The following is a 21,018-nucleotide window of genomic DNA, read 5'->3' as shown; positions in this document are numbered from 1 at the left end:
TACTATAGTCCAGAAAGAGGCTTCTCTCCTTCCTGGAGAGTCTTTGCCTCCACAGTTGTAGCACCCTCTGAGCCACCCTGGTGCACTGGATGTTCAGCAAGGAGCTCACAGCCTGGGCATTCGCCAACGCGGGCCCGGCGTTGTCCACCTGCTGCTGGAGGGTCATGGTCCTGGTTCTGAAAAGCGCTGCAGACAGCCTAGGTGTGGCTCCACTGCAGACATCCAGCCTGGCTTCATGCACTAGTGGTTCCTTCAGTAACCAGAACAGAGTCAGAGCTTTTTCCTGGGCTGCTTTTAAATAGGGCCCATGACTTTAAAACACCATGATAAAATGGAAGCAAACCGTTTAACTTTAGAAACTTAGAACCCATTAAAAACAGTGCAGCATCCAGCCCCAAGTTACTCACACGTTAGAATATGCAGCTGGCCACCTCTCTCCACGTCAGATCCGCTGGTCCGGTCAGAAACCGCTGGATGAACTGTAATCTGAACGTGGCTATTCTACTAGCCAGGTGGATGAGGCCCTGTCCCCCCTCCTCTCTTGATAAAAACAACACTCCTTGAGGCACCCAATACAGCCCATCCCAGAAAAAAGTTAACAAGTTTGGTCTGGATTTGGGCTAGAAACTCTGATGGAGGGTCCATACAGGCCAAGCGGTGCCACTGCTGTGAGGCCACCAGGTTGTTTATCACTAACACTCGACTAACAAGTTTCCCTTCTATTTTGTCAATGACGCCTTCCCAGTTCTTCCTGGTTGTTGTCTCATTTCCCAGGTACACAACGAGATATTTGAGACCATCAGTCTTCCAACACAAGTTTTGAGGAAGAACCGGGAGGTTGCCATGCCACTCACCAACAGCAAGGGCTTCACTTTTGCTCCAGTTTACTTTTGCACCAGTGAAAACATTGAATGAGTTTGTTAAACCCACCAAAACATCAACATCCCTGTGGTTTTTGATAAGAACAACAACATCATCAGCATAGGCAGATAAAAGAATGCTCTCTCTCTAACACCAGGTAAAATCAAACCGTCGATGCTTTTGCGGATTTTACAGAGGGGTTCCAGAAAGAGTGCATAGAGCATCCCAAACAGAGCACAGCCCTCCCGGATGCCCCGGTGCACCCTGAAGGGAGCACACAAACTGCCGTTCAACTTCAGTATACTCTTAACGTCACTGTACAACACCCGGATCTTGACAATAAAATTGGTGCTGAACCCAAACTTCTCCATAATTTTCCAGAGGAAGCTGTGCTCAAGACGGTCAAATGCCTTTTCCTGATCTAATGAAATGAGACCAGCATTTATACCGAATGATCTGGAAACCTCCAAAACATCTCGAATTAGGTAGACATTGTCTACCATGGACCTGCCGGGCACATAGTAGGTTTGATCCCGGTGGATGACCTGCTCCATAGCTTCCCTCAGCCTGGTAGCCAAAGCCTTGGACATAATCTTGTAATCGGTGCAGAGCAGTGACACAAGGCGCCAGTTCTTGATGTCCTGCAGATTGCCGTTTTTAGGCAGGAGGGCAACGACCAGAAGGCTTTATAAAATTCGACCGTCAGACCATCATTGCCCGGAGATCGTCGTCCCTGCATGTTCTGCAGGGCAGTGTGGAGCTCCTCCAACTCCAGTGGCCGGTCGAGTTGTGAATTTGTCTCCGTGGAGATCTGAGGTAGCTCTGCACAGAACTCCTCTAAAAGTGGCTGGTTTTCTCGGTATTCACTGTCATACAAAGATGAATAAAAACCCAAAGCTCACCTTTTGATCTGTCCAGGCTCTGTCAGCTCCTGTCCTGTGTCAGACAGCAGGGAGTGGATCACGTTGGTCTGTCCATGCTTCTTCTCCAGGCCGAAGAAGAAGCTAGAGAGAGCATCTGTCTCTGTGATGTTTTGCACCCTGGATCAGACCAGTGCACCCTGTACTTTAGTATCCAACAGGTCGGCTAAAGCAATTCTTTTGGACTTGAGGATTTCAGTACACCTCTGATTTCCTGTGGAAGCGCCTGTCTCTAACTCCACGATCTCAGCCTCCAGGTCTTTCACAGACCGGCAGGTGTTACGTGTGATGTTCAGAGTATACTGTTGGCACAGGAGTTTTATCTCTGTTTTACCATAGTCCCACCACTGCCTAGGAAAGGCAAAATCAGCTTGTCTAAGCCTAAAAGTGCTCCAAAAATAACTTAAAATCTCTCTAAAGCCTCTGTCTAAAGCTAAAGTTGAATTAAAATGCCAGTATGCACTCCTAGGTAAAATATTTCTCATCAGAAAACAATAAAAACAATCCAGCCTGGCTAAAGACACCCCACCTTCTGTTAGGTGGGACCAAGTGTACTGTCGGCAGTCTGGATGCATCCTCCTCCACACATCCACCAGGCCATGAGAAGAGACCAGCCGTTTCAGAGTGTGTTGGGATGCTGGGTTAGGCTCTGCATGATTACGGACCTTAACAATGAAAATTATTAACTATTATGAACCTCCAATAATGCTGTGATGGCTGCCATGCAGCTGGCGACACTGATGTTACAAATGCCAAGATGGTTTGCTTATGGCTCCCAATCACTCACAGTCGACACAGATAACCTGTACATTCCTTCTGCAGCTCCCATCACCTGGTGACATTTGACACAAATATCCTTTGCCTTATTTTTCTTACACATTTGCTTTATTTTTCTTACACATTCTTCACTTGGCACTGCCATCTCCTCTCCATCTTCTGCTGCTCAAACCAGGGCACTCACATCATCATTTTGCTTTCATGCGTCCTGAGCAAAGTTCCTTGACGAGTCGCATCATGAGGTTCGTCTGTGATATCATTTTATTGGTGCATTTATTGAACAGGATCGAAGCATTTATGGCAGCCAGGTTGAAAATATGACGAAACACCACCAGTATTATGAAACTGTCAATATTAGGAAACACCACCAATGGCCATCTTCATGTAGCAGCTTTCACTGGGTATTTCCTCACCATTTGATCAAGTGCTACTCCAATGTTGGAGGAACAGTGTAAACGTGGCCACTTGTGATGTCAACAGCTGTGTGATTGTGAGTAGAATGGAGACATTTTTCCTTGGTTAACATTGATAAATTGTTAGGGTTGCACTGTCACATTTCAGCACCTCTTTAGTGCTGCATTTGCTCCTCTACAGATGGAGGAAGCTCTCGTTCACTCTTATTTACTGGACCAACCAGGCTGGTTTTCTGGGCTTTTAGTGCCTTGGAAAGTTCAAGAGAAGTAAAGAAGTTATCAGTGGTGGTATTTCCCCCCCTCAACACAGGTTATCTGTGTTGACTGAGTGTTTGTGAGCCATAAGCAAAACAACTTAGCATTGTAACATTAGTGTCTCCAGCTGGCTGGCAGCAGTCCCAGCATTATTGAATGTTCATAATAGTTAATTATTTTCATTGTTAAGGTTTAATAATGACACCAATCTATTTTGAACCAGGATACATTTGTTTTTGTAGTCAGTTCGAAATTGTATCAATTGCAGAGTTATGTTAAGTTATGTTGTGTCAAATGAATAAATGAAAAAAAAATAAATCATCATAGTTTTAATTTAGTGTCCTGATGTGTTTTTACCTATTCTACCAATTTATATTTTATTTTAATGATAATCCAAATTATATACAAATAATGCCCAAGCAGTCAAAATGACTGCCTATGGTAGTTCTAGTAGTTGCAGAATTGAGTGTTAATTCAGGTTCAAGGACCCAGTGGATCATTTTGTGTTCATTAGCTTCCCAGTAATGGAGTCTTAAGTCAGGTAGTGACAGTCCACCTAGAGTCATATAGCTTTGTAAAAGCTCCTTCCTCATCCCGGGACTCTTCTTTCACTAAATAAATAAATAAATAAATAAATAAATAAATAAATAAATATAAATTCATTTATTTCTAATAATTTATTCAAAATAAAAGAAAAACAGAATTGTTTAAAAAAGATTGGTAAACGTTGGAAAAGATATAGAAAGGATGAAAGCACTTCCATTTTTCCTTAATTTACCCTGGCAGCTATAGTCATATGCAGATTATTCCATCTTTCCAGCTCTACTTTAAGTTTATCAATTTAGGGTGGGGATTATTCTCATAGATATCTGATATATTACAGCTGATATGCACACTTAAATACTTAAAGCTGTTTTTAGACATTTTAGATAAGGGCCACTATTTCTGGTGTCTTCCTGGATGCTGGAATGTCAAGGAGACAACATATGTTGGAGAATGAGTGTCAATTTTTCATAAACCTAGTTTGGTCAAATGAAGTGATGTTTGGCATAATCAATTCAAGTTGCAAGGCCAGTGCTTTTGTTAGAATCTTATAATCAGCATTTAAAAGAGAAATGGGAAAGTAACAAGTAGTCATAATAGTTGTTGCCTGGGTTTAGTAATACAATTTTGATGCCTCGATGTGTGTATAAGGTAGGTCTCCCCTATCCAAAGAGTCACTGAACATGTTTAAAAGCAGAAGGCTTAATTTATCAGCATTTTTTTTAACTCCATAGGGTAGCCATTTAGACCAGGGGCTTTGACACTGCCTGAAATTAAGTGATTCTGTCATTTCATGGATATCTAACGGTCATTCTATTTCACTCCTCTTATTTTACAAGATTGGTGGGAAATCAATCTTATCTAAAAAAACATTTTTGTATCATCATTTAGTATGTGCAGTTCAACCTCCATAGGGGATGTGTTTTTTCTAAAGGTATAGATGAAAGTTTGAGCAGCAATGGATCATCGTCAGAGATCACAATTGCTGAATATTCTGTATTGCTGCCAGTAGGAAGAAAATAGTTATAAATATAAAAATAATAAATTCTTGACAATGTTTTACAGACAAGGAAAATTGTTTACCAGGGTGAAGAAAGTGCCGTGGATCTACACCTCCTAGAGGTGAAAGATGAAATTGCTTTAGCCATTTTAAATTTGGGGATCCCATCTTGTACAGGATTTATCTAACAACGGGTCTGTTGCACAGTTGAGGTCACCCCAAAAAGGAAGTTGTGGGATTGATAAGAACAACTGGAACTTCATTAAGGGACCCTGAGTTTCTAAAAATGTCTCTGGTGGTCAGCTATGATATTTGTTGGACTAAACTGTATGATGTTATGTATTAAAATTACTGTACCCGTTGTTTTACTACTAAAATTGAAGTGGAAAGTTCAGCCAACCCATGAAGCCTTCAACCTATGGTGATCGTTGGCAGTTAAGTATGTTTCCTGTAAGAAAGCAATTTCTTTTTTTAGATGCTTTAGGTGAGAAAATACTGTTAAGTCCTTGACACCTCCTTTTTCATTGTTTTAATCATATACTGTATAGTAAGTATATGACGAGATGACAGAATGCCTTGTTGAGGGAAGTAGTGTTAAGATTTAACAAAAATAATGAAAAAGAGAATCTGTAGGAGCTACCACCATGATTCCCCAAAATAAGATACCTCAAAACATATAACAAATGAGCAGACCTAAATTCTCTGAGCTTGTCCTAAGAACAAGGACTAGTAGTGGGACTCCATAAATCCTATTACCTCTGTATGACATGCATCTATGATTTAATCATTCATCAAGCAGACAGAGCTCCTGTGTCTTCATTTGTATCTACAATGTACAAAAGGCACACCATATAGACAAAAATAATAAATAGCAAAGAGTGGAAGCTCACAATTATCAGTACCTGAATTGTACTAGAATGGCATAAGTCGCCTTTGGTATTTATTTATTATCCATGTCTTCTTCTACTTTCCTTTCAGATTTTCCCTTCAGGGGTCGCCACAGCGAATCAATTGCCTCCATCTAACCCTGTCTTCTGCATCCTCTCTTCTCACACCAGCTACCTTCATGTTTCCATAAACCTCCTCTTTGGTCTTCCTCTAGGTCTCCTGCCTGGCAGTTCAAAACTCAGCATCCTTCTACTAATATATTCACTATCTCTCCTCTGGACATATCCAAACCATCTCAGTCTGGCCTCTCTGACTTTATTTCCAAAAGTCAGAGAGGAACTGTGGTATTGAATGAGAAACTCTGGAGTGGCGGAGAAGTATGTTAGAGCTGTGCAGGATATGTACGTATGAGGGCTGTAAGGACTGTATGAGGACTGCATGAGTGCTGTCCCACTGATGTAGTCATTCCTGATCCTATCCTTCCAGGTAACTCCCAAAGAGAACCTCAGCATCTTCATCTTCCAGCTCTGTCTCCTGTCTTTTCCTCTGTAACACTGTCTTTAGACCCCTAGACCAGTGCTTCTCAATTATTTTTCTGTCCCCCCCCCCCAGCAAAAGGAAAACAATTTGCGCAACCCCACTCTCTGCACCAAACTATACATAATACCAATTGTCTATAAAATTGTTAAGTACACCTCTGCATAACTATGTATCCTTATTAACATTAAAGAAAACAAAAAAGGGGGAAAAATGTAGTTCATTTGGCAAAGAATAATTTTATTTACATTATTTTTAGTCTATAACAGAAAGGTTTTAAGTGCATCAATTTGCCTGAAATTAAAAAACAAAAAACCTAGTTTATACTCTAAACATTTTTGACCAACTTGTTGCACCATTTGATACTGAAAAATAGAATTACATAAAATCAATAAATGATAAAAAATTCAAATTCAGTTCAAAAACATTAATTGAGGAGCACAATATATATATATATATATATATATATATATATATATATATATATATATATATATATATATATATATATATATATATATATTGTGTCTATAACAGAAAGGTTTTAAGTGCATCAATTTGCCTGAAATTAAAAAACAAAAAACCTAGTTTATACTCTAAACATTTTTGACCAACTTGTTGCACCATTTGATACTGAAAAATAGAATTACATAAAATCAATAAATGATAAATTCAAATTCAGTTCAAAAACATTAATTGAGGAGTACTATATATATATACATATACATATACATATATATATATATATATATATATATATATATATATATATATATATATATATATATATATATATATATATATATATATATACATATATAAAACCTTAAAAAAATGAGGACACTTTCAACTCTTCTAAAACAATTTGGGGTGATATTATTTTTTTGTTTTTTAATTTAAATGAGGAAGTTAGGATTAATGGCTACAATGACCTAGTTTAGGCAGTGCACAACGTTTTGGGCTTGAAGTATAAAACGGAGCTCTCAGATCCTGCTCAATGTTTCAGCTCTTCTGCTATGGTGTTTTGTTTTGTTTTTCTGCACTGAGCAGTTTGGTATTCCACCATATATGATGGTAACAGAGCTCTCTGGTTTACTGAAGTAGCATTCACAAAGTGGGATTATTTCTGGCAATATTCGGCACGTTTTCGCTGAAAAAACACCAGCGGCTAATTAGCGTGATTGGGGTGTAATGTCTTTAAGATCTGCCTTAATTTATTAAGGTTCATCCTGTCCGCTGCCATCATTTTTAGACACAGTAAACACACCGGTCTCTCCTCGTCTCCCACTGTAGTCATTGTGATGCCTACTAGCCCAGCGCTACAGACGCTTCTTCATAGTTCCTAGAGCTAGATAGATAGATAGATAGATAGATAGATAGATAGATAGATAGATAGATAGATAGATAGATAGATAGATAGATAGATAGATAGATAGATAGATAGATAGATAGATAGATAGATAGATAGATAGATAGATAGATAGATAGATAGATAGATAGATAGATACTTTATTAATCCCGGAGGAAATTGCATATATCCACATAATACTAATACGCTAATACTCCCTGCGAACACGTGATAATGAGAACACCACTGCTAACTACTGTAGTGGATGTGCAATTACACTTTATTCTAGAACAACAACGAAAAGCATATTCCCCAGGGTCACACACACACACACACACACACACACACACACACCCTGGCGCCCCCTAAGGGGGTGTGTCCCATTATTTGAGAAACGCTGTTCTAGACCAAACAACATCGCTGTGGTCTCACCAGTTTTGTACACTTTTGCTTTCATCTTAGCTGAAACTCTTCTATCACACATCACAGCTGACACTTTTCTCCACCAGTTCCATCCTGCCTGTACACGCTTCTTCATCTCTTTTCCACACTCTCCATTGCTCTGGACTGTTGACCCTAAGTACTTCAAATCCTCCACCTTCTTGATCTCTTCTCCCTGTAACCTCACTCTTCCACTTGGGTCCCTCTCATTCACACACATATACTCTGTCTTACTGCGGCTAACCTTCATTCCTCTCCTTTCCAGGACAAACCTCCACCTCTCTAGTTTCTCCTCCACCTGTTCCCTGCTCTCACTACAGATCACAATCTCATCTGCCAACATCATAGTCCATGGAGATTCCTGTCTAACCTCGTCTGTCAGCCTGTCCATCACCATAGCGAACAAGAAGGGGCTCAGAGCTGATCCCTGTTGCAGTCTCACCTCCACCTTGAACTCCTCTGTCACACCTACAGCAGACCTCACGACTTTCTTACAGTCCTCATACATGTCCTGCACTGTTCTAACATACTTTTCTGCCATTTAAGACTTCCTCATACATTATCACAGTTCCTCTCTGGGCACCCTGTCATGAGCTTTCTCCAGATCTACATAAACACAATGCCGCTCCCTCTGGCCTTCTATGTACTTTTCTATCAACATCATCAAAGCAAATACTGCTTCTGTAGTACTCTTTTTTGTATGAAACCATACTGTTGCTCACAAATGCATATTTCTGCGCTAAGTCCAGCTTCCACTACTCTTTCCCATAACTTCGTTGTATGGCTCATCAGCTTTATTCCCCTGTAGTTTCCACAACTCTGCACATCTCCCTTGTTCTTAAAAATGGGCACCAGCATGCACTTCTTCCATTCCTCAGGCATCTTCTCAGAAACTCTACTGCCACCTCTCCCAGACACTTCCATACCTCCACAGGTATATCATCAGGACCGAGTGCCTTTTCACTCTTCATCCTCTTCAATGCCCTCCTCAATTCATCCTGACTAATCTTTGCTACTTCCTGGTCTACAATATCCATCTCTTCTATTCTTTGTTCTCTGTCATTTACCACGTTCACCAACTCTTCAAAATACTCTTTCCATCTTCCTATCACACTACTGGCATTCGTCAATAGACTTCCATCCCTATCCTTAATCATCCTAACCTGCTGCATGTCCTTCCCATTTCTGTCTCTCTGTCTTACCGGCCTGTATAGATCAGTCTCTCTCTCCTTACTGTCCAACCTAGCCTACAAGTCGTCATAAGCCCCTTGTTTGCTACCTTTGCTACTTGTACTTTCACCTTACGCTGCATATCCCTGTACTCCTATCTATTCTCCTCATTCCTCTCAGTGTCCCACTTCTTCTTAGCTAACCTCTTTCTCTCTATACACTCCTGTACCTCCTCATTGCACCACCAAGTCTCTTTATCTACTTTCCTTCCAGATGACACACTAAGTACTCTCCTACTTATCTCCCTGATCACATTAGCTGTAGTTGTCTAGTCATCTGGAAGTACCTTCTGACCACCAGAGCCTGTCTTAACTCCTTCCTAAAAGTCATGCAACACTCTTCCTTTTTCTGCTTCCACCATTTTGTCCTCTGCTCTGCCTTTGCCCTCTTCATGTTATCCCCTCCAGAGTCATCCTACATACCACCATCCTATGCTGTTTGGCTACACTCTCACCTACCACTACTTTGCAGTCACTGATCTCCTTCAGATTACACCATCTACACAAGATGTAGTCTACCTGTGTGCTCCTACCTCCACTCTCATAGGTCACCCTATGTTCCTGCCACTTGTCTATCTTCCTCCTCTGCATCTTGTCAACCAACTCTCTACCGTTTTTTGTCATAGTTCCAACATTCAACGTCCGTACTCTCAGTCCCATGCTCTTGGCGTTCCTCTTCTCTCTCTTCTTACGAAAACACTTCCCTCCTCCTGGGCTTGCACTAGGAGGTAGTATGACTAGGCCACTGTGGCTCAGTGTAAAAGAATTGAGCAAGCCACAAAAACCCACATTCTGTGACCAACACAGTGAATGTTTTAGAAAACGGGGTTGTTTTCCTGCATTCTGGTGCATTCTGAGGACAAAATCTTCTGTTCAGTTTACCTACAAAAATACACTAAAGTCAATAGTTCAAGCTTAACATTCTTTATTTCTGTCCTGCTTTATGCAGGTATAAATGTGAGATTCAACAATTGAAAACTTGCATTCACTGTGTGAAGATACAGTCATACAAAATATCACTCAATGTTTACTTGTAAGTTTTACTTAGACTAGAAGACATTTTAACTTTGATCACCACCAACACCATTGGTATGCCATAGTTTATTTTATTTAATTCAACATGATTTTTCATTTCAATTTAAAAAGACATGAAAAATAGCAAGCGAGGTGAATACATATTTACATGTATCGCTGGTTATTCCTGCCGGTCATAGGTATCAAAAGTCTAAGACTACAAACAAATATTGATAATATCTTTCATTTACCTTCTGATCGGTCTGTCACCACTCCTACCCCCTCCCAGCATTCACCATTTGTTTATTAATGAGGACTTTAACAGAAACTCTACTATAAAACACTGGATTCTTTTGATCGATCGTCCTCGCCTTGTTGTACACAAATTTGCGGGTTCAGCTTGTAAAAAAACAATATTTTGTTTTTCATTGGACGAGAGGAGATCATGACTCAAGTGCATATTTAATGATTGGGAGCGTTCGGGTCACCTCGGCTCTTTCCGTCGGCATGTGGAAATAGAGGCACCGGCGGAAAGAGCGGCGCTCGCTAGCGGTAATAGTGGCACCAGTGCCGCTCGTTAGCGGAGATAGCAGCGCCAGCACCGCTCGCTAGCGGAAATAGCGAGAACCGGTGGTGAGCGACAAAGTTTTAAGTTTTAGCCTTTTTTCCGTAAAAATAAGAACACCACTGTGGCCACACGGTCTAAAAACCTTGCAGACAATCTGGAATTTACTTCACCTATGGCGAAGTGGCGAATGGCTAGCGCAAGCCAAGCTCCTCTCCTTCTTTGACCAATAGTAGTCCAATTTCCACTGGCACCCTGTAGGTGAACAGCACCGATAGCGGTCTTTGTTAACCCAGGCCTCGACCGATCCGGTATAGAAGTCATAGATTTGATTCACGTGTTTGATTTGGCAAAAGTTTTACATGCGATGCCCTTCCTGACACAACCCTTTTGTATTTATCCGGGTTTGGGACCAGCACAATAAGACACTGGCTTGTGACCTGCTAGAGCTACATTTGTGTAGTATCCATGTAAAATATGAAAATAACACTGATATGTTAACTTACATCATGTTAATAATAATATTTTTGCATAGCGCATGAAGTGCCACTTCACTGTCCATTCACAGAAGTCTGTACACTTAAATGCACACTTTGTTGTGATATAAAAAGTGTCCTCAGAAAAATTGCAAGCTTCCACTAACCAGTGGCTGCAGTGGCTCATTGTAGAAAACTTAGGCTGTTTATGGGGAGTCAAAATAGAAGTTCTCATTTTGGAAAGAGAACTGAGAATGGTCAGGATTTTGCAAGTGGAATTTATTCCCTCAGGTAAAGGGAGTTTTTGATGGCGTAGAATGTGGCTCACTTTTTAGCCAGGGCAGCACTGACATCATGGTACACTCTCACATCGGAGCTATGGTAGTCCAGCTTATGTTGTTTGATCCATCTGAACACTTGTTCTATCTCTTGGAAACTAAGGAATTTGCTGCTGAAAGAATCGGGTCCTATCCCCGCCATTAACAGGTCCTTCTCGCTCCCCTTGGGTGTTTTGATAATCCTTTGGTTCGAGTGCCTTGATCGAGTCTCCATTTTATCCACTCATTCCATGAGGTTCTCAGCTTGGGACTCCAAGATTGCAACTGCAACTTCCAACTCAGTTTTTACCCACCAAAACGTCAGTTTTAGTGAGTCAGTTGTTAAATGATGTCACCTGCTGGCCTCACAAAGCAACTGCTTCAGGGATTCAGTTAACTGTTGTATCAGGATAGCCATGTCAGCTTTGAAGCTATCTCGCTTTTTATTGAACGGAGCCTCCAGGTAAATCTTCGTTACTGGATTGGCTTGACATATGCTTTCAGCTCCCCTGCCATCCGATTCTGGAATGGCAGCTGCCATGCTAGCTAGCTTAGGTGAGATGCTCGCAACTCGAGTCGCTATCGGTTTTTGTTTAGATTTTGAGATTTTGAGTGCTCAAGATTTCGCAAAACTCTTTCCCACATACAGCAAATGTTCAGTTCTTCACGGCCAGAAGAGAAACACCCTAAGGTGGTAGAATTAAGAAGTAAAGGTTTAGCCGGAGCTTGCCGCTCATACATCTCCAAACTATTTTATCAAGACTGACATGAAAATGTTTTTTGAATGTACCACTGTTTTTGATTTGCTCTTTCTTAGTTTCCCTGTGTGCATATGGTTATACTGTATTTGTATTTAGGTCTGCGTAAACACCCAAACACAAGGGCACACACACACACACACGGTTCTGTTTTTCTTTCTGCCTGCTGACCTGTTCCCTCAGTTATTCATGAGCCATCTGCTTGGGCAAGTGCTGTGTCAGATGTGTGTCAAATAGGACCTCATCTGTCCCCCGTTCATCTTCTAATTGTGTCCTTGTCTGATCGCTGAAGACACCACTGATGCCTCTCGATATCTTACAGACTCCAGCTTGTCTCTGTGGTCCATCATGTCCTAAATAACCTTTTTAATCTTTACATGTGCATCTTTATTTAAAATCATGGCATCTGGTTCATCAATGTTGTAAGCACAAAGTAAAAATGTGTCTTTCTGTGCTTCGCTGTACATTTAAACTACATTTGCAGCACCATTTCAAGAAGTGGGTTGAAGATTAATTATGTCTACGTTGGGATACAGAGAGAGAGGCATTTGGTTTAATAATTATCATTAAAGCCATCTAATATTTCGTTGAAAATGATTGAATATAGGCCGGCACGGTGGCTCTGTGGGTAGCAGTGATGCCTCACAGCAAGAAGGTACCAGGTTTGATTCCTTTCTGTGTTTAATTTGTACATCCTCTCCACGTATGTGTGGGTTCTTTCCATCTTCCTTGCACATGCAGTTTAAGTGAATTGGTCTACACCATATTGTGTGTAAGTGTGAGAGTTATTATTATAGTTTGTCTTTCATGTAGACCCGCATTGAGCTGGCTTCTCATCTATGGTGTACCAGTTGTGATTATGTTGTTTACAAGAATGTGGATGGATGGATTAATGGATGGATGGATGAGTGTGCTTGCTTCAAAAATATCACATTGGGGTAGTTAACACACCATTAGAAGGCAATTTTTGACATCATTATATAAATATACTGTTAAACATTCATTCATTTCCGTAACGCTTCCTCTGCTTTTGCAAGTCACAGGGACCGCTGGAGCCTATCCCAGCAGACTTCCGAGCATGAGGCAGGGAGACACTCTGGACACATTGCTAGCACATCACGAAACCAAAGACGGACAACCACTCATGCACACACTCACACCTATGGACAATTTATAATCAACCAATCCACAGGATGTTGTTTTTTTTTCCACTGTGCCGCCTACTGTTAAAAGTGTGGAAAACTATATATATATGTATATATATATATATATATATATATATATATATATATATATATATATATATATATATATATATATATATATATATATATATATATATATATATATATATATATCGATTTAAAGGAAAGAACAATAGTGTTGAAACTGAAAAAAATAAAATAAAATTCCTTTATTCTAAATACTTGTTTAGTGATATGACAAATGTTTGTCAAGAGGAGCAAACTGTCAGTTGCACTTAGTTGAGGTTTATTGAAAACATTTCACCTCTCATCCAAGCAGCTTCTTCAATTCTGAATGTGCTAAGCCAGTGTGACCTACTGATTATCTTCTCCATATGAAGGTGTCATACCAACCAATTCCACTGCGATTCAATAATGCTCTTGAAAGGAAGGACCATATCTTCTTCATAATAGAAACATTTTCATGGGCTTATGGGGGAAAAGAGGTTCAAAGCAAATATAAATGGAATATTCTCCTGGTCTACTATGACAGTGTTACTGTAGGCTGCAATTTCTCACCTAAAAGGAGTAATTTACATGAGCTTAAAAATAAACACTCATTTGAAGCTCAAGGAAATGTTGATCAAAAGATTTTTTGAAGTAACAAGAACACGTCACTACTTTCTTCAAATCCACCATGGCATCTTTGAACTCATAAACATGACTAATAATCACATAGCTAACATTGCAAAATTTAATAATGATTAAGCATGAACAAATAGTCAACTTTACCACCAATCATGTAAACTGCCAGAGGATAGAGCAAAGAGAGGAAACCCAAATGGACAAATTCAAGTTAGATGTGAACAGCACTATAAAAATTAATATAAAAAGATGGTAACTTCAGTCACTTTTCTGTCTAACTGAAGTATAAATACCATACAATAAATTACACTTCTTAGTAAAAGAAATTAATTATATCTTTTTCTCCACTCCTAAAAACATTTTTGTGTGATTTTGAAGTCCTGTGCTCGCAATTCTCAAACTAATTAATAGTTTCCTTGGTTGTGACAAAATTGGGTCTCATGCAGCTGTCAAATTGTCAAACCAGTTTATTAATGCATGAATGGATTCACATTACATTCATAGGCTTGCACAGGAGGTTTACAACATAACTATATTAAATACAGACCTGCCTCAGAGCAACACATTAATGTATTTCAGAAAGAGACTATAAGGTTGTGCTACAGACCTACTGTGATTCATCTCTCACATATAGACGTCACTGTTGTGTTATCAGCACCCCGAGCAGAACAACCATCCTTTAAAAATATAGCCTCTGAATGTGCTGGCCTCATACACCCTCTGTGGACATTGCAGTGCCTACAGCAGAATAAGGGGTCCTTATACTTTTATCCAATAAAAATAACTATCATAAAATGCACAAACTTATGTTTGTTTTTTTTGCCTGCATGTTTTCTGATGCCACTGCTTTCATGAAGAAGTCAGATTGTATGTAAATTTATAGGGCAACTAGCGGGAACCAGTGGAAATTCAACGATAAAACAATAATATCAGACTTTATACCAAACATATGAAAACAAATGTATTGGTAATATAAACCAAGTGCACCCAACGTTGTCAAAAATCAACGTGGTGACGTAACGACTTTGTGTTGGTAAATCATGGATTGCACTGGGCGGGAATTGTAAAGTTGTAGATGAATTTTAGCAGGCTAACTGGAGAAAGAAAGCTAACTAATTAGAATAGTTAGTATGTATACTATTTAGTATAGTAGAATAGAGGCCATAGGTAGGGTATGAAGCAGAAACAGTGTTTGGGACCTTGCTTTGCAGCTGTAGATACAGAATGACTTTCAACTGCAGAAGCCTGGCAAAAGGCAATAAGAAATCATATTTTGCATAACCTTTTTTTGGATTAGCAGCCTTGATAACAAAGCAAACATTAAACTGAAAAGATTTAGAACCAAAGACAGCAAACGTGCATAATGTACTGTATAATGGGAGAGTGACACAGCAGAAGGTGAGAGGTCTACCATTGAGGTCATGCAGAGGTCGTTTGAAAAACTGTTTTCGTACAATGTCTTGAAGCTATGACTTGGGATAATATGTTTATTCTGTATGGTAATGTAATCAGTGTGGTGCAGATGTTAAGAAGCCTTTCATGAGCAAATAATTATGGGGACTGAGTTGATGACAATATGAGATTTGTGCTGTCATTCAACAGATGCTGAAACCAGACATATTATGCCAACAGCTGAGGAAATCAGACATGCAACGCGTGGGTGGAAATAGCCTGTTAATGAATAGACAGAAGAGGCAAAAAAAGAGAAGATGGCAGATGAGATACATGAAGCGTGTTGTGCGATAAAATTTTGCTGTTGTTAGGCAGTGGTGAGGGAAATGTGCTGCGATGCAGAAATGGTAGAAAGTCTTGACAGCTTTCCGGTGGTAGTCTGACGGTAGAGCAGGGAGATTGGAGAGAAAGTACAGCAGAGGGCTGCTGTCAGGCCAGACCAGAGCTCCATTTAACAAGGTCCAGAGATGAGCTGCACAACAACACATGCAGGGGAATGAGAAACGGAGAGTAGGAATGGCGTGAGGACTGAGTGAAGCTCATGCATTTTCCACAGCCCCACTACCTGTCACACCCAGAAGCCTGGGATTCCTCACAAGTGCATGGGAGCAGAGACTGGAAATACTCGCTCAGGACAGACATTGAAGAGAATTCAGGAAGTCAGAAGACCTGTCACATATGTTGATATAAGACATACCTGTGACACTTTGACACCATAATCACTACAAGAAGGAATGAGTGAGCCCTGGCATATGCACTCAGTTGTACTTACAATCGTGCATTGTCAAAGGTGATAGTTTGAATGAGGTATTCCACCCCTTTCCACTTATGATGGTAATGAGCTGCAGGTTGATTTATACTCTGATAGAGGACCAGCAGAAATAATTAATGGAAACAAATGTAAAATATGCCCATCTTTAAACATGGATCCCTCCAGGGCAAACATAGGAATATATATAAGACTCACTCTCGCTATTACTACATCTCTTGTATGTCACCTCTTTATGCTGGACTTAAAAAATTGTTTCAATCATTGCTGTCTAGTGCAGCTGTAGCAGTTCTCCATAACACTCCTGCTCCCATGGCTCCAGCCATTAGTCTTTCAGTGTTGTATGATATTTCATCTCCCAATGCAATGCTTAATACCAGTCTTAAGAATGTTGAGGCAGTGCTAGATGTGACTACCTAAATGGAGTAAGCTACTTGCACAACATCAATTCATCAAATTCTGAGTCTGCTGTCACTGTACTCTCTTAGGCCAAGTCTTAGAGGAATTTCTGTTCCATAGCAGTGTTACAAACCTCACATTTCATGAAATACCTTTCAGATGGTCATCTCTACTTATGCATAGTGAATGGTGCTCACACCAATTCATTCTCAAATATATGAAACAAATTTGTCTATATCCCTTGAGTGCTACGCCTGTAAATCATTCTTTAATTGTGTTCCTTGACTAAAAATTATGGTGTTTTTTCAACTGTTGATTTATATGAAATTCTGACCTAAATGCATATATTTTCATACATTTTTCCAATTATATTAAAAGTGTCATATTAAATATTAATGCATTATTCATTAATCCACTTTTTTATTGTCTCCTTAGGGGGGCGACTCCTCTTTCTGGTGATGTGGCTGAACCTTGTGCCTCAAACTGATAGCTGCCCTGCCAAGTGTGTGTGCTATAGTGAGCCCAGGCCTACTGTGGCTTGCCAGCAACAAGGACTGTTTTCCATTCCTACTGAGATTCCTGTGCGGAGCCAGCGGATATTTCTTCAGAGCAACAAGTTGACGGTAGTGAGGTCCACCAGCTTCAGCTTGTGCCACAATCTTACCGTTCTCTGGCTCTATTCAAACAATATCAGTTATATCGAAGCTGGAGCATTTTTTGGCTTAGAGAAACTCGAGGAACTGGACATTGGAGACAACAGCAACCTTCGCATCATCAGCCCTACAGCTTTCCGAGGCTTAACTAAGCTGCACACCCTACATCTGCACAGGTGTGGCCTGTCAGAGCTCCCTGTTGGGGTATTCCGAGAAATGTTCTCTCTACAGTACCTTTATCTGCAGGATAATAACATTCTAAGTCTGCATGATGACACTTTTCTGGACCTTGCCAACCTCACCTATCTCTACCTGCACAATAACAAAATCAAGATAGTAACAGACAACATGTTTCGAGGCTTAATCAATCTTGACCGACTGCTGCTGCACCAAAACCGAGTGATTTATGTCCAACCTAGGGCTTTTAGTGATCTTGGTAAGCTGAAATCTCTGTTCTTATTTTTCAACAATCTTACGATCTTGACAGGGGAGACCATGGACCCACTGGTGTCCCTCCAGTATTTGCGTTTAAATGGGAACCAGTGGATCTGTGACTGTCGGGCAAGGACCTTATGGGACTGGTTCAAACGTTTCAAAGGCTCTAGCTCTGAGTTAGAGTGCAATGTTCCTGACTTCTTGGCAGGAAAAGACCTGAAAAGACTGAAAAATGAGGATTTGGAAGGGTGTGTTGAAACTCCTCAAATTCAGACCAATCTCTTCAGCTCCAAGACACAGTCTGGGAAGTTACCTTCTACTGAAAATCCTCTTGGGGACACCATTCCTAGGTGTTGCCTTGGAGACAATGACAAGTCCTCCATCCTGTCTGGCAAGAGCCGTCAAATTACTAATAACCCTCTCAAGGAAAAAGAGAACATTTCTAAGACGAAATATAAGGAGCCAGAAAGAATGAAAAATGAGACGCAGAACAAGCAAAATGATGGACCTTTGGGAACCTTAACCAACACCCTGGACAAGTCTTTGGAAAACCTAAACCCTGACCTTATAGACAATCTGGAATCATCTACAGCATCAAACAAAAAGAAAAAGAAGTGCATTAAAAAGCCCAAATCAGACACCCAGTGCATCAAAGGCCAGGGTTCTGCTTTGCAAGTGCTGCACTATCTCTTCTTTCCCATGATTTGGATATCTCTAGCCATGTCTTAGAACTCCCAGTCTCACTCTGAATACAGGACTCAAGATTGTTGATGCTCATGACAATGATAACAGAAGATGCAGTGACATCTGCAATAGACAGTGACTGAAAAGCTGAAAAGCCTCATGGACCCAACACGGGACAAACAATGATGAGGATGTTAGAGTACATTTAAAAAAATGGATGCCTTTACAGAACACTACAAATCTAATGTATATAATGAATTTGTGCCCAAAATTGTTCTCTATGTACTTAACCGTACTGTGTCTAAGCTACACTTTGGAGACTTCTCCATTTTTTCCTCTCAAAAGCTTTTACTGCTTAGACAGTCCACTGGAAGAATGAAAAAGACAAAAAAAAAAAGAAATAAAATAAAATAATACAAGAAATTGGAGACAGAATGCACAAAAAGAATGTTGGGTCAGTTTAATGAAGTTAATGATCTCCTGCCATTATTTATTCAAAGTGATGCATTTGTTAGGTAATGTTATGTTTTCTTATGTTTATAAAAATAAATGTTTTACCTCCCTCAATTTCATTTCTATTTTCATGACAGAAAGGATATATGGACAGCATTTACCAAAATAATGCTGTTGAATTTGTTCATGGACATTGCAATGGTACCATAGATATGGATTTTATTTTACTTGTGTACAAGTATGAATATATTATGAATAAAAGTTCTTATTTCGTAGATTGTTTGATTGTGTGGTACTTTGCAGTATGACAGACTGCATAAACACCATCCTCTCAAATCCTTTCTCTTTCTTATGCATACAATTTGTTTGACCCAAATTGAGGCTTTAAATTGGGTTCTTGTAAATTCTTAAATACTTTCATAAGAACTTTATGAAAAAAATGTTTTTTTAAAAAGACAAAAATGACGTAATAAATATTTTTTTTTGTTGCCCACAGTGCCCGAAAGAAAAGTTGGTTTCAAAATGAATTTGATTTCATCTCAGTACCCATTGACGGCCAAACAGTATGCCTCCACCCTAACAGAACTTTGGCCCACTGTGCTTTGTTCATTGTTTTCAGATGTGTTAGAGAGAGGTGACTGACGGCTTTGTCAAATCTTCGGGCATGATTTGTTTGCTTTCTGTTCACCCTCATCAGGACGGTAATTGACATATCCCAGTGAAGACCCTCTGTGGGCTCATTTGTAGTGAAAAGAGCTTGAATTTCCCTTACAATGGTAGATGATCCATTTCTCTAGGAACATAATATACATTAAACATGCAGTTGCCTGGTGGATATAAATGGAAGCAACTTCTGTTCATCTCCTCAAAAGGCCATCTGAAAGATCAAGCAAATAAATGCTTATGCTAAGATATGCCATTTAAAACAAGATCAACATCCACCATCAGCATGTATCCATGTTATATATTACATAAATAATTAATATACAGCTGCACAGGCAGCATGATGATGATGAATGTAAAACAAATCGCCATCTTGTTTTTGCAAATGGAAGCAGTGGATATATATATATATATAGCACTGCTTTTCTAGTGAAATAATACAGTGCACCCTCGCGCATTCACGCATCAATGATTGCAACTCCACCTCATCGTAGATTTTTAGTAGGCAATCACATGACACCGTACGTGCATTCTATTGGCTGATGGCATCCGGTTCCGCTCTGTTCCGTCAGTCTCGGACTTTCGTGAGACTCAGTGTATCAGAGTGTGGGAAAAGGTAATACAGATAGAAGGTGGTTTAGTATCAGTATGGGGGGTTTCCATAAATGTTTAAATCACCGTAAATAATAAGATGACTAGATCGTGATGTCCATCGCGGATTCCTCAATCGTGTGTGGCTCCTGGAACTTATTACCCAAAAAAAGGACAAGGGCACACTGTACTATGAAACATTTACACACAAATTAGTTTAGGATTTGAAATACACAAATACTTAGTTAGTCATTAATCCATGGTGAACAAAGGTCAGTACAATATAGAGAATTACAGTGTATTCTATCCCAAATTAAGTCAAGATTTCAACAGCTCTCAGTGAAAGGATTAGAAAGCATTTTGTCTGTGAACCTGTGGAGGTTTTCATTTTGGTCGATTAACCCTGAAACTTAAGAAGGCTGAAGGAGTCTTTTGAAGATATTACTGTAATCATGAATAGGAATCAACAGGGAAAATCAACAAACCTCCATAGAGAACCTCTACTCGAGTGGCTGGTAATCTGCTCATACAATCATCTCAACGACACTCACTTTCTGAGCCCCGTTCATATGTTCAAATAACCTATTCCCATAAGGGCCTGCTACTCTTTCTTTACACCAAAGCAATAAAACATGTATAATAAGGATGATATGAATTAAAGAATGATTAAAAACAAACTGCACTGTGTTAACCAGTCTGTCACAACAGATTCATCCAACAGTTTTTCCTTCAAACCTTTGGCACGCCA

General features: G+C 39.8%; 1 protein-coding gene across 1 annotated transcript in view; it reads left to right on the top strand.

Moving 5' to 3' along the window:
* The window catches only part of rtn4r (reticulon 4 receptor), a 69,633-nt gene extending 50,405 nt beyond the window's left edge, over nt 1–19,228 (top strand). The window contains exon 2 of the mRNA XM_068311111.1: nt 17,227–19,228. Coding sequence (XP_068167212.1) covers nt 17,227–18,608 — 1,382 coding nt within the window. The 3' untranslated portion in view covers nt 18,609–19,228. The remainder of the gene's footprint in view (nt 1–17,226) is intronic.
* Nucleotides 19,229–21,018: the final 1,790 nt, after the last annotated feature.

Source organism: Antennarius striatus, chromosome 3, assembly GCF_040054535.1.
Source record: "Antennarius striatus isolate MH-2024 chromosome 3, ASM4005453v1, whole genome shotgun sequence".
Taxonomy (NCBI): Eukaryota; Metazoa; Chordata; class Actinopteri; order Lophiiformes; family Antennariidae; genus Antennarius; species Antennarius striatus.
This window is presented reverse-complemented; position numbering and strand designations above follow the sequence as displayed.